The sequence below is a fragment of the Telopea speciosissima genome, chromosome 6, assembly GCF_018873765.1.
Source record: "Telopea speciosissima isolate NSW1024214 ecotype Mountain lineage chromosome 6, Tspe_v1, whole genome shotgun sequence".
NCBI classification, from domain to species: domain Eukaryota; kingdom Viridiplantae; phylum Streptophyta; class Magnoliopsida; order Proteales; family Proteaceae; genus Telopea; species Telopea speciosissima.
In genome coordinates this window covers 57,628,509-57,646,961 of record NC_057921.1, presented here as the reverse complement: position 1 = coordinate 57,646,961, position 18,453 = coordinate 57,628,509, and the positions used below count along the sequence as shown (strand labels likewise).

At 38.7% G+C, this 18,453-nt stretch overlaps 2 protein-coding genes across 6 annotated transcripts in view; both read left to right on the top strand.

The window, feature by feature from the left end:
- Positions 1-9,526, top strand: part of LOC122665370 — a 32,575-nt gene extending 23,049 nt beyond the window's left edge. For 4 of the 5 annotated variants that reach the window (XM_043861500.1, XM_043861504.1, XM_043861503.1 and 1 more), the window contains exons 12-16: positions 4,325-4,392; positions 4,665-4,780; positions 4,859-5,725; positions 8,541-8,646; positions 8,849-9,067. In XM_043861500.1, coding sequence (XP_043717435.1) covers positions 4,325-4,392; positions 4,665-4,780; positions 4,859-5,725; positions 8,541-8,646; positions 8,849-8,862 — 1,171 coding nt within the window. In that variant the 3' untranslated portion in view covers positions 8,863-9,067. Of the gene's footprint in view, positions 1-4,324; positions 4,393-4,664; positions 4,781-4,858; positions 5,726-8,540; positions 8,647-8,848; positions 9,068-9,248 lie in introns of those variants that run through there. The other variant, XM_043861502.1, reaches the window with a different exon arrangement.
- A 5,489-nt stretch (positions 9,527-15,015) lies between these two features.
- Positions 15,016-17,155, top strand: LOC122664992 (probable aquaporin TIP2-1). Its single transcript, XM_043861038.1, has 3 exons — positions 15,016-15,151; positions 15,250-15,500; positions 16,720-17,155. The coding sequence occupies exons 1-3, from the start codon at positions 15,025-15,027 to the stop codon at positions 17,089-17,091; spliced, it is 750 nt and encodes a 249-aa protein (XP_043716973.1). The 5' UTR covers positions 15,016-15,024; the 3' UTR covers positions 17,092-17,155.
- Positions 17,156-18,453: the final 1,298 nt, after the last annotated feature.

Genomic DNA, 18,453 nt, shown 5'->3' with positions numbered 1-18,453 from the left:
ACTCAGATGTTGTCTCGATTCCAGTTGGGATTGAGATCTGACATCCTCAGAGCTATTGGCGTTGTGGATGTTCTGGACGTCAAGGATTGTTTTGAGAAGGCATTGAAGGCTGAAGAATTATTGGTTGGGAATAGAGGATTTGATTCTTCCATTGAGGGTACTGTCAAAACTTTTTCAGCATTCAAGTCTACTACCACTGGTCACAACCGAACTGGAAATTCTATTGCTGGTCCTACTCGATCAGACTACTCCGCTGGTAGTTCTTCCCGTCCTCCACGTGCTGATTATAAAGGTAAAGCTCCCATGGACAGCAATGAAACCCACAAGTGTTTCCATTGCAATGAACTTGGGCACTATGCCAAAGATTGCCCACAAAAGCATAGCCCTGTTAATGTGGCTGCCAAGGCAGAGGAAACCTCTGAAGAGCACGATGAGCATGGCATATATGCACTACCCCCTGATAGTGATGAAGACTTAGACCGTCACCTTGAAGATCTAGATGGTGGTGCTCAAGGTGTCCATACAATTGCTCCAGTTCTCATGGATGATGTGGTCGATTGTGACAAGGTAATTGGGAACATTTCACAGGGAGACAGTATCAAGCAATTTGCTGTTCTTGAAGAGGTGGGGCTGAATGAGAAGGTTATAAATATTGAAGACCCTTTGGAGGTTGAACACATTGATTTTGTGATGCCCCCTTGGTTCTTCGAAGAGAAGGCCCCACGACTTGAAGACCATATTCCCACTGTTATAACTTCAACATGCCAGGGAAGTGTTGAAGCTGCTGCCCACATGTTACTTCCTCCTCCTCATCCAAGGTTCGTGGACGAGTTTCTTCACACAAGCATGGTACGTGGACTCCCATTCATGAAGTCAACAAGCTCAGCCCCAAGTTGCCAGAGTGTTGCATGGATTTCACCCATTCATCGGAGATGAATGTTTCTAAGTCGGGGAGAGTTGATGCAGAAGCCGAAACCATGATTAATTTGGCTGTTCTTTGATTTTTCGTTGGAGCCTTTTTATTTGTTTGTTCTCTTAGCCTAGGGTTAAAACAGTCTTTTTCATGGTTTATCTTCTTAGTTCCCCTCTACGATTTTAGAGGGATTAGTATTTTATTTTATTTGTTTTAGTTGTTTACACTTATACTCCTATTTAGAGTATAAGTCTATTCTATGTTTTATAATTAGGATTCAAATTAGGAATCCCAACTCCTAATCTGATTAGGATTGCTTTAGATTGATTATTTGTAAGGCCTTTTGGCCCCCCTTTATTATTATAAATAGTAGAATCGTGGGAGGCTCCCCCGCCTATTGTGTTTGAAATTTTGTTTCTTCTTGCTGCTGCCACCATGACTGCTGCTGCTTCTCTGTCTTGTGTGTCATATCAAGACCCCTTGTGAGTAATATCAAGGGCTAGGGCTGGAGTAATCCGGCGACTCCTTGCATCTTGCAGATCGGGAGGTTCGTCTTCTTCTTCCTTCAAGTTCTTCAAGGTTGCTGCTGCTGAAATTCTGCAATTCCAGTAAGAGTTACAATTTCCTGCAACTTTATCATCTCTTCTTCTTACTTCCATCTAACCTAATCGACTTCCCCAAACCCTAGCTTCATCTACATTCATCACAGCCCTATTCCCTCATCAGATTACACTCAAAACCTAACCACAGGTCCATCACAGTAACCCTCCCACTTGATCTCAGTTGCAGCCTCACCTATCCACTACAAACCCTAAATCTGCTCCTAAACCCTAGTTTCAGCTTAGATCCTAAATCTGAAAACCCAAAACCCTAACCCTAATATTTCTGAATTTCTATTTCTTATTCAAACCTCATTAAAACCTATTCTAATAGACTCCTAAAATTCTGCAGACCATTACCCAATAAAACCCTAACTCAATCTCCCATTCCTAACCCTAATTTTGCCCTAGTTACCCTAAACTGCCCATTCGGCCAACCCTAAAACAGAACCTGGTCCTAAGTGAGATTTATTTCGCCTAGGGTACATCAATAATATTAGGGATGCAAATGGATAGTCGTAAATCTGTATTCTATTCGTGTTTGTAATTTTGTATTTGTTTAGGGGAATCTGTATTTGAAAAATCGGTTTCTGGAAACTAATCCTTCCGAAAGCTCATTGGATGCGGATACAGATATTTCAATTTCGGAGGATATTATCTGGTCTGTTTAGGTCTGATTATAAAAATATGATTAAATTATAGTTTTTCAAATAAATAATACTAAAATACCCTTATCAAATTCACAGTATAGTACAAGTAATGAAACAAGAAATAAAATGACAAAAAATGGATTCATGAGGACATATATGTATTTTCAGATTTGACACTTCAGCATCATGAATTTTCATCTTCTCAAGTACTCCGCCACTCAACACAGAATGAGACTGCAGCGCCGCTTTCTCCAGGCTCATGACTCCACTCTTCAGTCTCCACTAGGGATGTAAATGAATAGTCGAAATTCATAACCGATTTATGTTCATATCCATTTGAGGGAATCCGTATTCGAAAAATCGGTCTCCGAAAATTCTCCGCTGTTTGAAAGCTAATCAGATGCGGATACCAATAGTGTTATACTCTATTCGAATTCGATCTGTTTACATCCCTAGATAATATTGTCGGTTGAATTAGTTCCATCTGGGTACTTCTTGTTACAAATTTGGTTTTTCATAGAGTAATTTGAGAATACTCATCCTCTTGAGTTATGAGGCATTAGTGTAGGAAACTACTTGTAAAAAGCGATCACCAACAACATGTTTGGAGGAGTAATCTGTCCGAATTTGTCATTTTTCTTTGTTTTTGATGAATCAATTCACCCTTCAATGCGTTGTACCTTTGCAGGGGAGGCAGGCGTCAACTTCCTTTGCTGCTGTAGAGTATTTTGGGCTTTTCATTTGGGGGGGGGGGGGATATGACCAATGCCTCTCACGTATGGCCTTGGTCTGTCTCTCACAGGCCTCGATCTACTTCATTGACTCTGGGGATATGACCAATGCCTCTCACCTATGGTCTTGGTCTGTCTCTCACAGGCCTCAATCTACATCACTGACTCTGACGCTGTGGGAAACCTCTGCCCATATTTTAATGTTTTCTAATACAGATAGAAATCATGAGAGCTGTGAGATACAGTGAAAGAGAGAGTCTTTGAGGTCTGTGAGAGAAAGACCAAGGCCATAGGTGAGAGGCCTTGGTCATATCTCCCCCATTTCTACTCTCCCTTCTATCTGACTGTTGTTATTATTTTCCTGCAACTGCAACCAGCAATTACAGAGAGTATCGTGGCCATCAGTCTCTTCTTTTATCACTGCTGTTTATCTGTGAAAGAATGATTCCACTGTCCCATCAGCAGGGCTTGATGTTGGGGGAGATATACTGTCTGCGGCCCCTTTGTTCTGAACTTTCTGGACAGCAGACTTCCATGGTTATTTACATCACGTCTGACCAGTAGAATGAGTCCAGGTTTTGGTATGATCTTACCCTAGTCCTAGACTTCATTCGGTTGTAGTTTCTTGTTCATCCAAATTCCAAAGGCTGGATCTTCCTGAGGTATACAGTTTCTAAATATGAACCTTTATTTTCTATTTTTGAACCTCTAGTTTATCTCATGATCTAGCCATTAACCTTGGCAGGAATTTTGAAGTGTTAATCCCTCCTAGGTACCCCTGCCTTTGGCTAGAAGGATCTTCTCATCTGAGTCATCTAGTTGCTATTTTGGGATATTAATTCCTGGGTTTTGAGTCATGTATTCTGCCAACATTATTAATTTATCTTGCCATGCGCTCACTGTCGTTGGGTATTTCATGACTGTACCTTGTATCAGACCTGAGACTATATAAGTGTCATAAATCCTAATTTATTAATATGTTGTTGGGACTGGTGTCTATTGTTCTGCTGCTGGGATATGTGTTTTTATGACTTGCTGTTTTGTCAGTGCCTGGGATCTTATTGTGGGACTGGTTTCTAGTTGACTTACTGGGAACTGGTTCTACATTAGTCAGTGTAGGTTTCATGGCTCATTATGTTAGAGGATGAGGGAAATAATCCCTCCGTGTCATGGGAAGCTTTTTCCCTTAAAATTTATTAAGTATTTTGCACCATAGAAGTCATTAGAAGGTTGTTTGAATCAAGGTTGGATAATTTTACTCCAATTCTGATGCATTTTGTTGGATGTTGTACTGTTTTTTGTTTTTCTTTTTTCTCTTTCCACTCCCCCCCCCCCCAACACACCCAAAAAAAAAACCTTTTGCTTTCCCCCCCCCCCTATTCTGTAAGCTAGTATCAGCTGAATATGTTATTATCTCGTTTAAATTTTCAGGTGGTGGGAAGGAATTATCATGGAAAAGAGGAAGGAAGATGAAACAACATTCACTGTTCATTTTCCAGGTATATCCTATTCTAATGTATTATAAAAAACTTTGACCCACTAAAGCTGTTTTGGAAGTTTCTCTTGTAGACAGAATTTATTGTTCCATTGTGACCAAGTGGTCATGGGTTCGAGTCTAGAAACAACCTCTCTGCGAAAGCAGGGGTAAGGCTGCGTACATTATGACCCTCGCCAGACCTCGCAGTGGCCGGAGCCTTGTGCACTGGATACGCCCCTTTATACAGGATTTATTGTTCTGGAAGATAAATTTTTTCTGCAATTCTGTCTGCAGCTCAAGGAGATACATCAATTGTTAGGGCATGGCATCTGAGGCCTTATCTCGTCTGGAAGGATGGGCAATGGGTGAAATGGTCTCATTCAACAGAAAATAGTTCCCATCCTCAAGAGGTCTTATGTTCAATATGTCAAATTTAAAGGTATATGCTTTTCTGTTGTATTGATATTTATATCTGTTGTGATGCTTAGGGTGATACACCAAAGGAAAAGCGACCTAAACTGGGCAGACACAATTCTGATATTGATCCTGTAGTCGAAGCCACGGGTGAAGTTACATTGGCAAAATGTACAGGCACTGGAGAAACAGTAAAAGGTGGGGAAAAGGTGTTTACTGTTGGGAAAAACACCAAAGAGGGAAACACAAACAATTCTGTTGCATTCAGGACAAAGAGGACTGGTCTGCAGATGGAAGGACCAAGAGTGATTTTTGGTGTACCTAAGCCTGGGAAGAAAAGAAAATTTATGGAAGTGAGCAAACACTATGTTGCAGGTACAGGTGGTCAATCAAGTGAAGGAAATGATTCAATTAAAATTGCGAATTACTTGATACCTCAAGGATCAGGTCGTGGATGGAAAAATACTTCCAAAGTTGATCCCAAGGGGAAACGTGTTGCTGAAGCTAAGCCCAAGATGCTTAAGTCAGGGAAGATGAATAAAAATTTATCTGGAAAGGATAGTTTTTCGACACCTGTGGTTCCTACATCAAATGATGGCACTGTGCCAATGAATGCTAAAGCAACTAATGGCCAGGATGGAAACATTTCAAAAAAGCAGAGCCTGCTAGAGTTCAGTTCTTTCAATGGCACTCACAAGACAACTGAAGGCCCAACTTTATTTTCCTCACTAGCTCATGCATCAGATGCTCTTGTCTCCAAAAAAAAGCCCTCACCTTTGGAATCTACTCAAGGGGGTGGGGAAGGAAAAAATGCAACTTCTGGTGAAAAGGTGGCTAAAAATGAAGAAAAGGATGCTACCTACAATAGTAATTTTGGGAAATCAATACCTGATGCTGTTGAGCCCCGGAGATCCAATCGCCGAATTCAGCCAACATCAAGGGTAATCTTCAGAATCGTCACCTTTCTCCCTTTTCATGTTTTTTCCTTATTTTTCATATATTTCAACAGTTTAATAATGATTCCTTGTATTGTGATTAATTAAAATATCAGTAGGCATGAAGGAAGTTTTGCAATATATGCATGGATCTGGTAGTTATTTTCTACTATGTTTGTGATGAGATACTAGTATACACCAAGTGGTGCTGCCTGATAAAAACATTTATAATATGCATCGTTTTATGATTTGCATTCTGTTCTTGGTTGCTGCATCATTTATTACAGTTACAATTTTTGTTTTTTATATAATGTACGGAATTAACAGAAACACCCTTATAGAATTACATAATTTCACATAATAAACCATGCAGTCTTCCATTAAAAAAAAAAAATTTTTTTGTTTGTCAACAAGATGCCAAAGGAAAGAGCCTTCTAGTCAGTTAAACTTGAAGGGAAAGCTTTGAAGAGTTGTATTGCTGTAGGAAGAATAAGCTTAGAAATAGGAAAGAATTTGAGTCTTATACACTTTCCTCTTATTATGAGGGAAATATTATGATGCTTTTTTCTAATGTGAAGTTTTTCTTTTTCTTTTTTTAAACACATACTTATTGTGTTCCACGTTTTTAAGAAGTGAGAAGTTTGGATAGTTGAGTTTGTATGAACTGAAAATGTGCTTTTACATTTGCAGATAACGGGGACCTTAGTGAGGTTATGTATTTAATTGGTGTTATCTTGTAATTTTCATTATTTATTCCTTCTGTTGCTTTATAATACTCTTTTAACTTAGTAGGCATTAACTGTCCTTACCATTCAATCAGACTTGCCATTGATATTCCTCTACTCTTATCATTTTATCTATTCAATAGCTTTGCAGTTTATGTCTTGAACCTGCTCCTTTTGATTCTTTCTGATCTTGGTCTGATTCTGTGCTTTGCTTTCTGGAAAACATTAAACACATCCCTTAGTTAATGTATGGGATGATCTGTGTTCTGTTTTATGGATTGTGAACCTAGTGTATTGAAAACATTATGCACGTGTTTTGTGCGGGGGGGGGGGCTTAGGTAGCAAGAACCTTAGGTTCAGGCTAAACACCTCCCGGACAGGATCCCAAGCAAAACCCAAACCCAAAAAGTCAACAAAAGTCAACCTTCTCAGATGAAGTACAAACTTGACAGTCAATCACAGATAAATAGTATAGATGTCCTTCGAAAGATGGTAATGATCCAACAGTTGGATTAGAAGTAATTGATTAAAAATCTGATATTGCAATTCAGAAAATGGGAGATTTCTAATTAATCAAAATCAGTGTGTCAGATCAACGTTAAGATTCAGGTCGAGATCTCCAAATAGTGAATGGGATCCTTGCTGAAAGTTTCAGTAGGATCCAATGGTTGGATCAGAATAGGGAATCCTAGCGAGACTAGAAGAGGGGTAAAACTGTCAATTTCACACATCAGATTAATAAACAGATAACAGAATTATAATTTCAAAACATAATTGATATTATGATATTAACTCCAGAAATAATGGACACATTAAAGATGATCAGTCCTACTAGAAATAGGACTTCATTACTGACAACATAATCTGAAATTGAGAACAGGGTTGGATAGAGATAATTCTTAATTTCAGTAGTCTGTAATTCCAGAAATAATGAACCAACAGAACAAGGAAATCGATTCAGCCATTAAAGGTGGTGAGCAGTCGTACTTGAAATTGGACTCCATTAATGACGACAGAATCTGAAATTGAGAACAGGGATGGATAGAGATAATTCTTAATTTCAGTATTCTGTTATCAAATTCAAAATCAGCCTTATGGAACCTCACAAATCAAACAGTCCTAGTATGAGTAGGATTGTGTTAGATTTAATTGGTAGAACTATAAATTGGAAACTGATTTTGATTTTTGAAAGCAGGTAACTTTAGTGGATGATTGCTGAAAACAGAACTTAAATCAGATTATAAATTCACCTTCAAATCAAAGTCCTAGTGATGATAGGAATGGGAACCGCAGGGAGCCTTAGTGGCCAGATTTGTGGAGAATATAACTGAATAACAGTACCTTAATTGCAGTAAGATAAAAAGAGTATAAGAAAGAGAAGAAAGGATAACCATGGCTTCCCTCCAATTGATTCAGATTCCCACTGTCCAAGGCTTCTCACCGAGAAGGTACAAAATCTCACCGCCCTCCAAGGATTTTCAGCCTCTACTAAATCGCACAGCACTCCATTATAGAGAAACAAACTTTTATTCATCAAATTGTCTTTGAGCTTTGTCCCTTACAATCTATATACAGAAAATGAAATAAGAATCCTATTCTAACTAGGAAAATCAAATCCTATTGCTAATTTCAAAACATAGTTGAAAAAGGAATCATAATACTAATAGGAAAACTTAAATAGCTAACTAACCAAGCCTAATCCCGTATGCCTACCTTCTACCCATATTTTAGGCCCATTAAAGTGGCTCATTACAAAGAAAACCCATGGGATCAAAGGTCCAACCCATCAAAGCCCAACCCAAGGCTTATTTCCAATAAAATAAGCCTTTTAGGTGGCTTATCTGCATTAACACGTGCATGCATTTCGGGAACAGCTTCATAATGGATGATATTTGGACCCCAATCAATTGAGGGTTTGAGCCCTCGGCCGGAATTGGTCCCCCTTCTATCTATTTATTGATGATTTTGACTATGCACTTGTATAAATTGATGATATAAACATAGTTATGCTTATATCTGTGTGCACTGACATATTCGAATCCACCATATACATGTTTTTGAGTTTGTAAGTAATATGTGCATGTTGATGCCTGCAGTTATTAGAAGGGCTACAGAGCTCCCTGATTGTCTCAAAGATTCCTGCTGTTTCACATGACAAAAGTACCAAATCCCATCACAGAAGTGCGGTGGCATCATCGAAGGGTAAATTCCTGTTCCACTACTTCATTGGAATGTGATACTTAACTACTTGTTATTGTGTTTCAGTTGGTTTCATGTAGAATTAAAGCTCTAATCCCTTAATTTTTTTTGGGGGGGGGGTGTGTGTAAGCTGTAAATATGGCAGTGCAATTCTAAAATATGTCTGATATTTTCAAGTTTGAAGCTGACAATAATGTTGAAACAGGGAATAACCATTGATGAGAGGAGTTCTTTGTGCTGCCATTCAAGTTTCAAGAAACAGTAGTTTTTGGGTGACAGAGTTACACCTGTGCAGAGTCTGTAAATATTAATTAAAGGACTTTTAGGAGAGAACGTGGAAAAAGAAATTCAATTTTCTTCTTTGGTAGGCATTGGATGTAATATTTCATAGAGGTTTATATTAATCTTACTTTGTTCAGTAGTATGAGTACTCGTTTTTTATTCCCCACATACTATGTATGGAAACTCCTGGTATTGGGGCTTCAATCTGCGGAAAAGAGAATTATCCAAGGTGGTGGCTTGCAACCTACATGCAGCCTGGTTAGCCTGTCATGACATCCAACAGGTATATTATCTTATTCGGTCTTTTGTATTTATTGTGACAGGTATATGGCGTTGACATAAAATGAGAGTGGGGGTGAATCCGGCAGGCCTTCTCCCTATGTTATGGTGTTAATGATCTAATGGTAAATTCTCTTAGCTCGACAAGTACTGCCAGGGTTGGTGCAAAAGATGGTGCCAACTCAAACTCTGTTGGATGGTCATATCTACCTTGTGTATTGGACATCTTATTTGTTTTGAACCTGAAGATGATTATCTTATATCGTATAGGTTGAAATCAACTGGTAGATAACTGTACTTAGTTTTCTAAGTTCTGTTCTGATGGGTGTCTTCTGATAATCAGCCCTGCAGTGGTCAGCGCATGAAGGCATGGTTCATGTTGTCTTCTTGGATGCGGTCTTGCAAGCAATGAAATATTTGAAAATAGCGGTTGGCAGGTTTTTCAACAGGGTCTGTTCCTTGATGTCTTTTTGAGGTAAGGAAGTTCCTTGTTTAAGGAAGGAAAATCGGGTGGGTTGATGGCTTGATGCGGCTTATATGACAGTAACTTAAAACATTTTCATTTTTGTGAAGAATGTTATACTTTTCAAATGTTGGCTAAATGCAATATTAACCTGTTAAACAACACAACCTATCCCAGTTTGTGAGAGAGGTAAAAACCAAATGACATAAATTATGCATCTTAACTGTTGTTTTTCCCGCTCGATTCAGGCGGGCTGGACTGCAGAGCAGTTAATTATTTGCTGGCACAGAAACTATAGCTTCTGCCTTATAGGTATATGATTATGAATATAATTGGAAAGCGGAAGAGGATTAATTGCCTAATGGTTGGGACTCCAAGACCTTTCGTCTTCCGCTGGCCAGATCCGGAAGTGAAGGTTAATGCTTGGGCCCTAGACGAGTACTTTTATTTTAGTAAGACCATAGACGCTAAAGGGCGGCAACCATGAAACCATGAAAATTGTAACTAAAGTGTGATATCGCCGTTCTTTTGCCCCAAATGTTTCATTGAACGGGTTATATTTGTAGGATTTGTTGTAAAACAGGTTAGTTGAAAGGCGTCATTGATTTCAATCGTTGTAAACTGGTTAGTTGAAAGACTTCATTGAATCGAGCTTTCTAAACCATACACGAAAAAAAAAAAAAAAAAAAAGAAGAGTCCAGTAAACCAATTGAACACGGTACATGAAACAGATCTGACATAGTAGATTCAGCTTTTGCAAATGTGATCTTAGTTTATTCTATCTCTTTCCCTCCAATCATTATCACTTAAGAGTCCTATGGGAGAGATCATTTGGATTTCGTTTTCCTTTGGGGGGTGGGGGGCGTGGGGTTGTGGGTTTGGTTTGGGTGGTTGGGGCGTGAGAGAGAGAGAGAGAGAGAGGGGCCTTTAGTCCTCCAGAGGGATTGGTTGGAATCGGTATCAGTAAATCCTTGAATTGGCCTTCTGATCTGAAAATCCAACGATCAGTGATTCAGTGTCCTAGAAAAAGATCAAAGATCAAAGATCAAGTGCAAGGAAAATGATTAAAACGTTATAATCAAACAGATCCAAAAGTCCAGAATCAAGAAAATGGGCCCACATTGCTCCAATTTCTATTTTTGTTCAGTTGTCCTAGTGACTGCAGAGGATCCCTAGGTGAGGACTTTGGAATATCGGATTAGAAATATGGAAGAAAGCTGTTTGGAGCGCGGCCTATGTTTTACATGTGGGCTATGACAATTAGACCCTAATGAACTAAGAAAATTTTTTTTCCCTTGTAGAGACACCAACCATTAATTGAGATCTGTTTCTTAGACTTGTACAAATTAAAAAAAGGCAATTTGTATAATGATGACTTAAAATTGCAGATTAGGGAGGAGGGGGGGGGGGGGGCGCTTCTCACATGGATATTCCCATCTTCTGTAACAACCCACCCTGTAAGTTGATTCTAAGTTTCCAACTCACAAATCCCATTTTTGGTTTATGAGCTAAAATTAAATTAATTGGATTGCATAGCTGTAGAATCTTTTAAGAGTAGATAATTTTGTTGTCAGATTGGTTCTAAGTTTGATGCCTTTTCTGCTTGTTCTTGTTCTTCATTTAATTTTTTTATGAAGTCTGCTATGATTTGAGGGAGGATTGAATTTCCTCTGTACATGAATGATCTTGGAAATGGCCTTAGAGCTATGATTCATATTTCATGGGAGGATGAAAAATTCACCCTTTGGGTTTTTGCTGGGGTCAACACTGTTCCTATGGGAGGATTAAATATCCTCCTGTGGCAGATAACAGTTATTAGCCTCTCCCGAAAGTGCTAGGGCTAGGCACATTAAAATAAAAATAAAGTAAAATAAAAATTCCCCTTGCTCTATTAGACTAGAAACAAATAATTGGTTTACCGCAGCATGTGGTATCGTGGTATCGTTTTAACTGTTGGATAGAGAAGACATGATCTGAATTAGTCACATGACAAATTTCATAATTTAACTCAAACAAAGTATCTTGTATATTGAAATGCATCAACGTGTATTCAACCACTATTGAAACTTTTTTTAAATTTTATTGTTTTGTTTTACCACTTGACAAAATTCTATTTTGGATTGAAAAATAACATGTGAGCAAGAAATAGTGGGTTCAATCTATCCACAAAATTTTATTCCCAACAAATTTATATGGGTCAAACATAACTATGTTGACCAGGAATTTATTTCTAGTACCCTAAAACATTACACCCAGTAATAGAAAGAGAAGAAAATAAGAAAGACAAGATTGCATCGATTATTACGATTTGTGGTCCATTAATTCGAATGAGGTTATCAGGAATATGGTAGATAAGTGGTAGACAATTATACCTAATTCTTGCAAACCTCTTTTGAATTGGTTATAAATGCATTTGGATCTTAAATTTTATTTCTTTTAGCCAATAAAATAGTAAAGAATAAGAAACATATCTCTTGTAGCAAGATATACATGTCTTGTGAATTAAAAAAATGGTTCATTTATTATAGAATTTGTTCACGTACTTTTTTTGCCCTTATAGAATGAAGTGTCAATTATTTGGACTTTGGAGGGGATAAATAAGTTCGGGGATGACATTCTCAGTGGGGGAGTGTGGCCCCTACACGAGAGCGTTCGAGTTGACACATTTGGAGGCGAGATATCCGCCTTTTATGGGAGGTGGGGCAGTCATTTTGCCCTCTTTATGTCTGAACGTGAGCAGTACACTCCTCCACATAGAACTTTTATCTGTAAGTAGATTCGCAAGTTCTAGAGTTGGATGGAACCTTTTGCACTGAATCCCTCAGGATAAGAGTCGGGTGTTGAAATATACAGGGTAGCTTCTACTCAGTTCTAGGAATGGAAGAGTTATCAAATCAATGTTAGCTCCTTAACTGTAGTTTAGAAATGATAGATCTATCAGGACACTAAAATGAAATTGTTCATCCTCTGCTTTGTTTTAAAAGTTTTAAGCTCCCAATCTCTATCGAATTACAAAACGACAATGGGTGACTCCGATTTCTTGAGTCACCCAATTTGAATCTTAATATACAAAGAAGAGCGTGGCATGTGGCATGTGGCATGTGCTATGGAGGTGGGGGCAACAAGGAGGGGGAAGGAGACGAGAGGGCCAGAGGGCGAGAGCAGACGGGCAGTGAGGGCGGCATGGGGGTGGGAGGGTGGGGTCAAGGAGAAGGGCGGGAGCTGGAGAGTGAGAGGACGAAAACCAACGTTGGTTCGGCTTGGTATTCGGTTTGGGAAAGTGAGATCAAAACCAAACTGTTAAGGAACTCCAGCTTTCGGTCAGTTTCGGTTTTGATCCGGTATGGTTTCGGTTTATTTCATTTTGAAGTATTGGTTTTGATCGATTTATTTTCAGGTTTAAATCATAATGAAATTTTACATTCATAACCTATAGTGAGGAAAAATTCGATAAAAACACTTTACATAATCTTCCCAAGTCAAACAAGTAAACAACCAAGAATAGGGAAATTGATTTGATGTATTCATGTTGTTATCGGAACAAGATGAATGACTTGTAAGGAAAGTTAACTAATATTGAAATCAATGGATAAATACAGTTTGTAGCGAAATCATTGTTACAAATCAAATCTTATCATTATAAGGGGAAGAAAATTAATATTGAAATCAATGGATGAGAAAATAACTAATATTAAAATCACAAAATGAACGCTTTTGTTAAATCATTCATTTAAATGTCCAACTAATTTTGTATAGTGAACAAAGAGATCAATGAAAGCATTGTTACATTTCAATTTTCCTATTCATAACTTCATACTCAATATTGATTTATAAGTACTTGACTTGCAATCAGAAATCTTCTCACTAAAATTGAAATCAATGGATAATCAATTCACCTATTCATAAACTCATATTTAATGTTTTTTTATCGGTTTCATTTGGTTCCGTTTTTTGTTTGGATATCAATTAGTTCGGTACAGTTCGATTTTTAGCCGGTCTCGTTCTACCACAGTAAAAAAAATCCGCTAAGGATCGGTTCGATCCGATCCGAGTTTTTTTTTATCAATTTTATCGATTCGGGTTAGGTTTTGACACTCTTACCCCCAAGTAGTTAGAGCGTGGCCAAGCATGATATAGAAATATGGATTTAGTTTTCCTGGTGGTGAAGATAAAATCACCACACCATTGATGATGTGACCTCGTGATTGAACTTTTGCATCATCTTTACTCCCACCCTTCCAAAGGGTCAAGATCTCCATGGTGAAGAGATAGTAGATAGTGGAAAGAGAGAAGAAGCATAGAGAGTTCAAACTTGACAATTGACACCGAGTACGTCGGATCTGGCTCTCCTCCAGCCGGGGTGGGAGTTGGAGGGTCCAACGCTTGAAAACCATCCCAAAAATATGGGGGGTTGGTCATTTCATAGGTGGGGCCTAGGTGGGACCCACCTGTGAAATAACCAGCTCACCCTTATTTTGTTATCGTGTTGCGGGGTTGGACCCTCCAGCTCCCGCCACGGCTGGAAGAAATCCACCAATCAAAAGAAAAGCGTGTTTCGAGTAACAATCAAGTTTCCCTCCACCCACGGATCCCATTCACCAAGGGATGCGAGAGGACAGACATGGATATTTGGAGGGTATTTTGAAACATACAAGGGGATAGCTTACAAGGGGTTTGGGAACCCTAGGATGGTGGGTGAACCGTCTTCGATGGAAAAAAACTTTGTCCTTTAGTTACATCCAACCACGGAAGCACAAGATTAGATGGAGCCACGAAGCCAGACATGGAATGGAGCATTCTCTTTATAATATTCCTGATTACGATCGACGACGTGCTTATCTCGATTAGGGTTTCTAGATCTGTCTCTCCTGTCTTACTTGACCTACCTAAAGTCCATCTATTTTTTTTTTTCAAAAAAAATATTTTAGGTTACTACACTTGACACATTAATTACTAGTTAGGTAGTTGTCCTGACGCTCATAATGAAGTAATTAAGAATTAAAAGAAAATAAAGGTCGGTGGGTCGGCATCTAATATTCCAATCATGCGGTCCCTAGTCCACTTGATCATATATAATTAACGTCACTAAACAATACATACATCTTCTAATCAATCACTTTTTTCTTTGTGATTCTCATGTGGGTCCCATGGCCGGTGCCGGCCAATGTGACACTTACACGTATGAATTATTCTATCGCTTTAAATTTAAAACATTAAACTAAACCATTATATATATAAACACCCCTACCCTGTGACATTACCTTCAGGAATTAGAGAGAGATTTGTAGTTTTGTAAATTAATTAGTCATCAAGCCCAGCTAATCTAATCTCCCACCGATCTCTCTGCAACTGCAAAAATGGTGAAGTTGGCATTTGGAAGCTTTGGGGATTCCTTTACTGGTTCTTCCCTCAAGTCTTACTTAGCTGAGTTCATAGCCACTCTTCTTTTTGTCTTCGCTGGTGTTGGCTCCGCCATTGCTTACAGTAAGTAATTAATACTAATTCTGGGCTTAATTTGTTAAGTTAATTTATAGGGAACTTAATTAGTTAGGTGGAATGAGATTAACTGCTGGGATTTGCAGGTGATCTTACATCAGATGCAGCGTTGGCGCCAGCTGGGCTGGTAGCAATAGCCTTAGCACATGCATTTGCATTGTTTGTTGGTGTTTCCATTGCAGCAAACATCTCAGGTGGTCACTTGAACCCAGCTGTCACCTTCGGATTGGCCGTCGGCGGTAACATCACCATCCTCACTGGTATCTTCTACTGGGTTGCCCAATTGCTCGGCTCCGTTGTCGCCTGCTTCCTCCTCAACTTCGTCACCAATGGCAAGGTATATATATATATTATATAGGGCTAAAGATCGTTGTTGGATCGAGCACACACATGGGTATCAACACGAATGAGATTTTATTTTTGGGAGAGCGCTCTTTGTAGGGGATGTAGGGGTCACTTCTGTGCGGCAGCCAATGGGAGCGTGCATTGGCATCTCGAGGGGTGGAATTTTTGCCGTTCATGGGGGACGGGGTGGTCATTTCACCCCCTATTTTGTCTGGGTGTGGCTTTGCCCCCACTCCCAGAGAGAACATTTTTATTTTTTTATTTATTTAAAAATTTTAGGAGGGATTGGGTGGTAATTTCGAGTGTTCCTGTTTCTAGGCGTAGGAGCCACACGACCAAGCAAGGTTCTTTTTCCCATATATTAATTCTTTCATAGAATCAGAATTATACTATCATAGTTGAAAAATCAGGTTTTGAGTTGGGTGTTTAATTTAATAAAGTAAAAAACAAATGATACCTAATCAGTAATCAACTGAAGGCTCGCCCAAGTTTAAGAAATGATAGGACCAGGTTCAAGTGAGTCCGGGTTTTTATTGACTTGATGTTTTGCCCGAGTCATGTGAAACTCGGTGAGTCTGATGTATTTTTGAACAAAACTTTGTAAACCTATAATTTTTGTTCGTTATTTTTAAGAGAAGATTTTCATGTAAAACTGCATAAAGAGGGATAACGATGCTTCAAATAGGGGGATTTGGTCATTTTGACCCAATATTGTTAGAGGGGCACATGACCATGCAAGTTGCATGGCCGTGCACAAAACTTTTGGCATTTTCAAAATTTGCCCTTTTTTTCTTCTCACCTGTGAAACAACCACAACCTTAGTCCCTCTTTACTCGGAGAAGAAGGAACATATTGAAAAAATAAGAAAAAAATGACTTGTCCTAACTAGATATCTCACCAGGTTTTGAAAAGGATGAGTCTATGAGTAAAAAATCCTAGTTTTCCAACTATCCTATAGATTGAAAACAAGCTAAAAAAAAACAATGGCAAGAGTTCTCTGTGGAGACCAATGGGAAAGCACATAGTGGCATCAACAGGGTGGTCGTAACCACCATTCATAGGGGGATGGGGTGGTGATTTCATCCCCTCTGTGTCTGGGCGTAGGGGGCACACTCTCCCATGGAGAATTTTTCTTCAAAAAAACAAATATTATGAAAGAAAAATATTAACCCAGTTTCACTGACCCGGTTCTTTTGTCTTGGTTTGGGCAGGCCGTCCCAACTCACGGTGTTGCTTCTGGCATGTCTTCTATCGGCGGTGTCGTGATGGAGATCGTCATAACCTTCGCATTGGTATACACAGTCTATGCCACCGCGGTTGACCCGAAGAAGGGATCACTTGGGACAATTGCTCCGATCGCAATCGGCTTCATTGTGGGAGCAAACATCTTGGCTGCTGGTCCCTTCAGTGGTGGCTCAATGAACCCGGCTCGATCATTTGGACCGGCTATTGTAAGTGGAAACTTTGCAGGTAATTGGATCTACTGGGTTGGTCCACTCATTGGAGGTGGTTTGGCTGGAGTGATTTATGGTGACATCTTCATCGGATCTTATTCCCCTGTCTCCTCTCAAGACTATGCTTAATTAGGTCAGCCTTCTCAAGCTTTGTAATTGTGATAGAGGATTTGAGGTTTTAATTTCATTGTGGAATAAACCAATAGTTTCCTTTTCCGTCAAATTTATTGTGTAGTATTCATGTCATTTTGAATTGAAGCCTTTGTGTGACAATATTCGGGGTGTTTTTTACAAAAAAAAAAAAAAAAATTCTTTCGTATCTCGTCGCTGAGATGTACATCTTACCAGCGAGATGCTAATAATTTGGATTACATCACATAATTTGGAATTTAGTTTAACTTTTAATGTCCTACTGATTTGTGACATTAAATGTAAAATATAAAATGTACGAGACATATATTCCATGCCGAAAAAATACCAAGTCACAAACCTCTGTACTAATTGTATAAAAACCTAAATGTTGGCCCTAATTTTCCTGGGTGGCATTGGATGTTTGGGGGCTCTAGGGGTTGACCAGAATGCAATAAGCTGATGCTTTTGATTTGATGAAGAGGTTTTCATGTCTATCTGAATTGAAGCCTTTGTGTGACAGTATTCAGAGGTGTTTCCTTTAAAAAAAAATATCTTTCGAATCTCGCCGGTGAAATGTACATCTTACCGGCGAGATGCTAATAATTTGAACTATATCACTTAATTTGGAATTTATTTTGATTTTTAATGCCCTACCGACTTATGATATCAAATATCCCATATAAAATATACGAGACATACCATGATCGAAAAAATACCAAGTCTCAAACCTCTGTACTAAAAATATAAAAACCTAAATGCAGGTCCCAATTTTTTTGGGTGGCATTGAATGTTTGGGGGCTCCAGGGGTTGACCAGCATTTATAATAAGTTGATGCTTTTTATTTGATGAAGAGGTAGTCATATCTACCTGAATTGAAGACTTTGTGTGACAGTGTTCGGAGTTGTTTCCTTAAAAAGAAAATGTCTTTCGTATCGCGCCGGTGAGATGTACATCTTACCGGCGAGATGCAAATAATTTAAACTACATCAATTAATTTAGAATTTACTTAGACTTTTAATGCCCTACCGACTTATGACATTAAATGTCGCATATAAAATGAATGAAGCATACCATGGCCGAAAAAATACAAAGTCTTAAACCTCCATACTAATCATATAAAAACCTAAGTACTGGCCCCAATTTTCCTAGGTGGCATTAGATGTTTGGAGGCTCCAGGGGCTGACTGGTGTGCAATAAGTTGATGCTTTTGAGGTGGGTCTACCTAAATTGAAGCTTTTGTGTGACAGTGTTCGGAGGTGTTTCCTTCTAAATAAAAAATCTTTCGTATCTCGTCGGTGAGATATACATCTTACCGGCGAGATACTAAAAATTTGAATCACAACACTTAATTTGAAAATT

What these genes read in the sequence shown, in the direction of transcription:
- LOC122664992 (XM_043861038.1), top strand. Translation starts at nt 15,025, where the DNA reads ATGGTGAAGTTGGCATTTGGAAGCTTTGGGGATTCCTTTACTGGTTCT. An exon ending in TGGCTCCGCCATTGCTTACA is followed by an intron (nt 15,152 to 15,249) that starts GTAAGTAATTAA and finishes TGGGATTTGCAG; the next exon opens with GTGATCTTACATCAGATGCA. An exon ending in ACTTCGTCACCAATGGCAAG is followed by an intron (nt 15,501 to 16,719) that starts GTATATATATAT and finishes TGGTTTGGGCAG; the next exon opens with GCCGTCCCAACTCACGGTGT.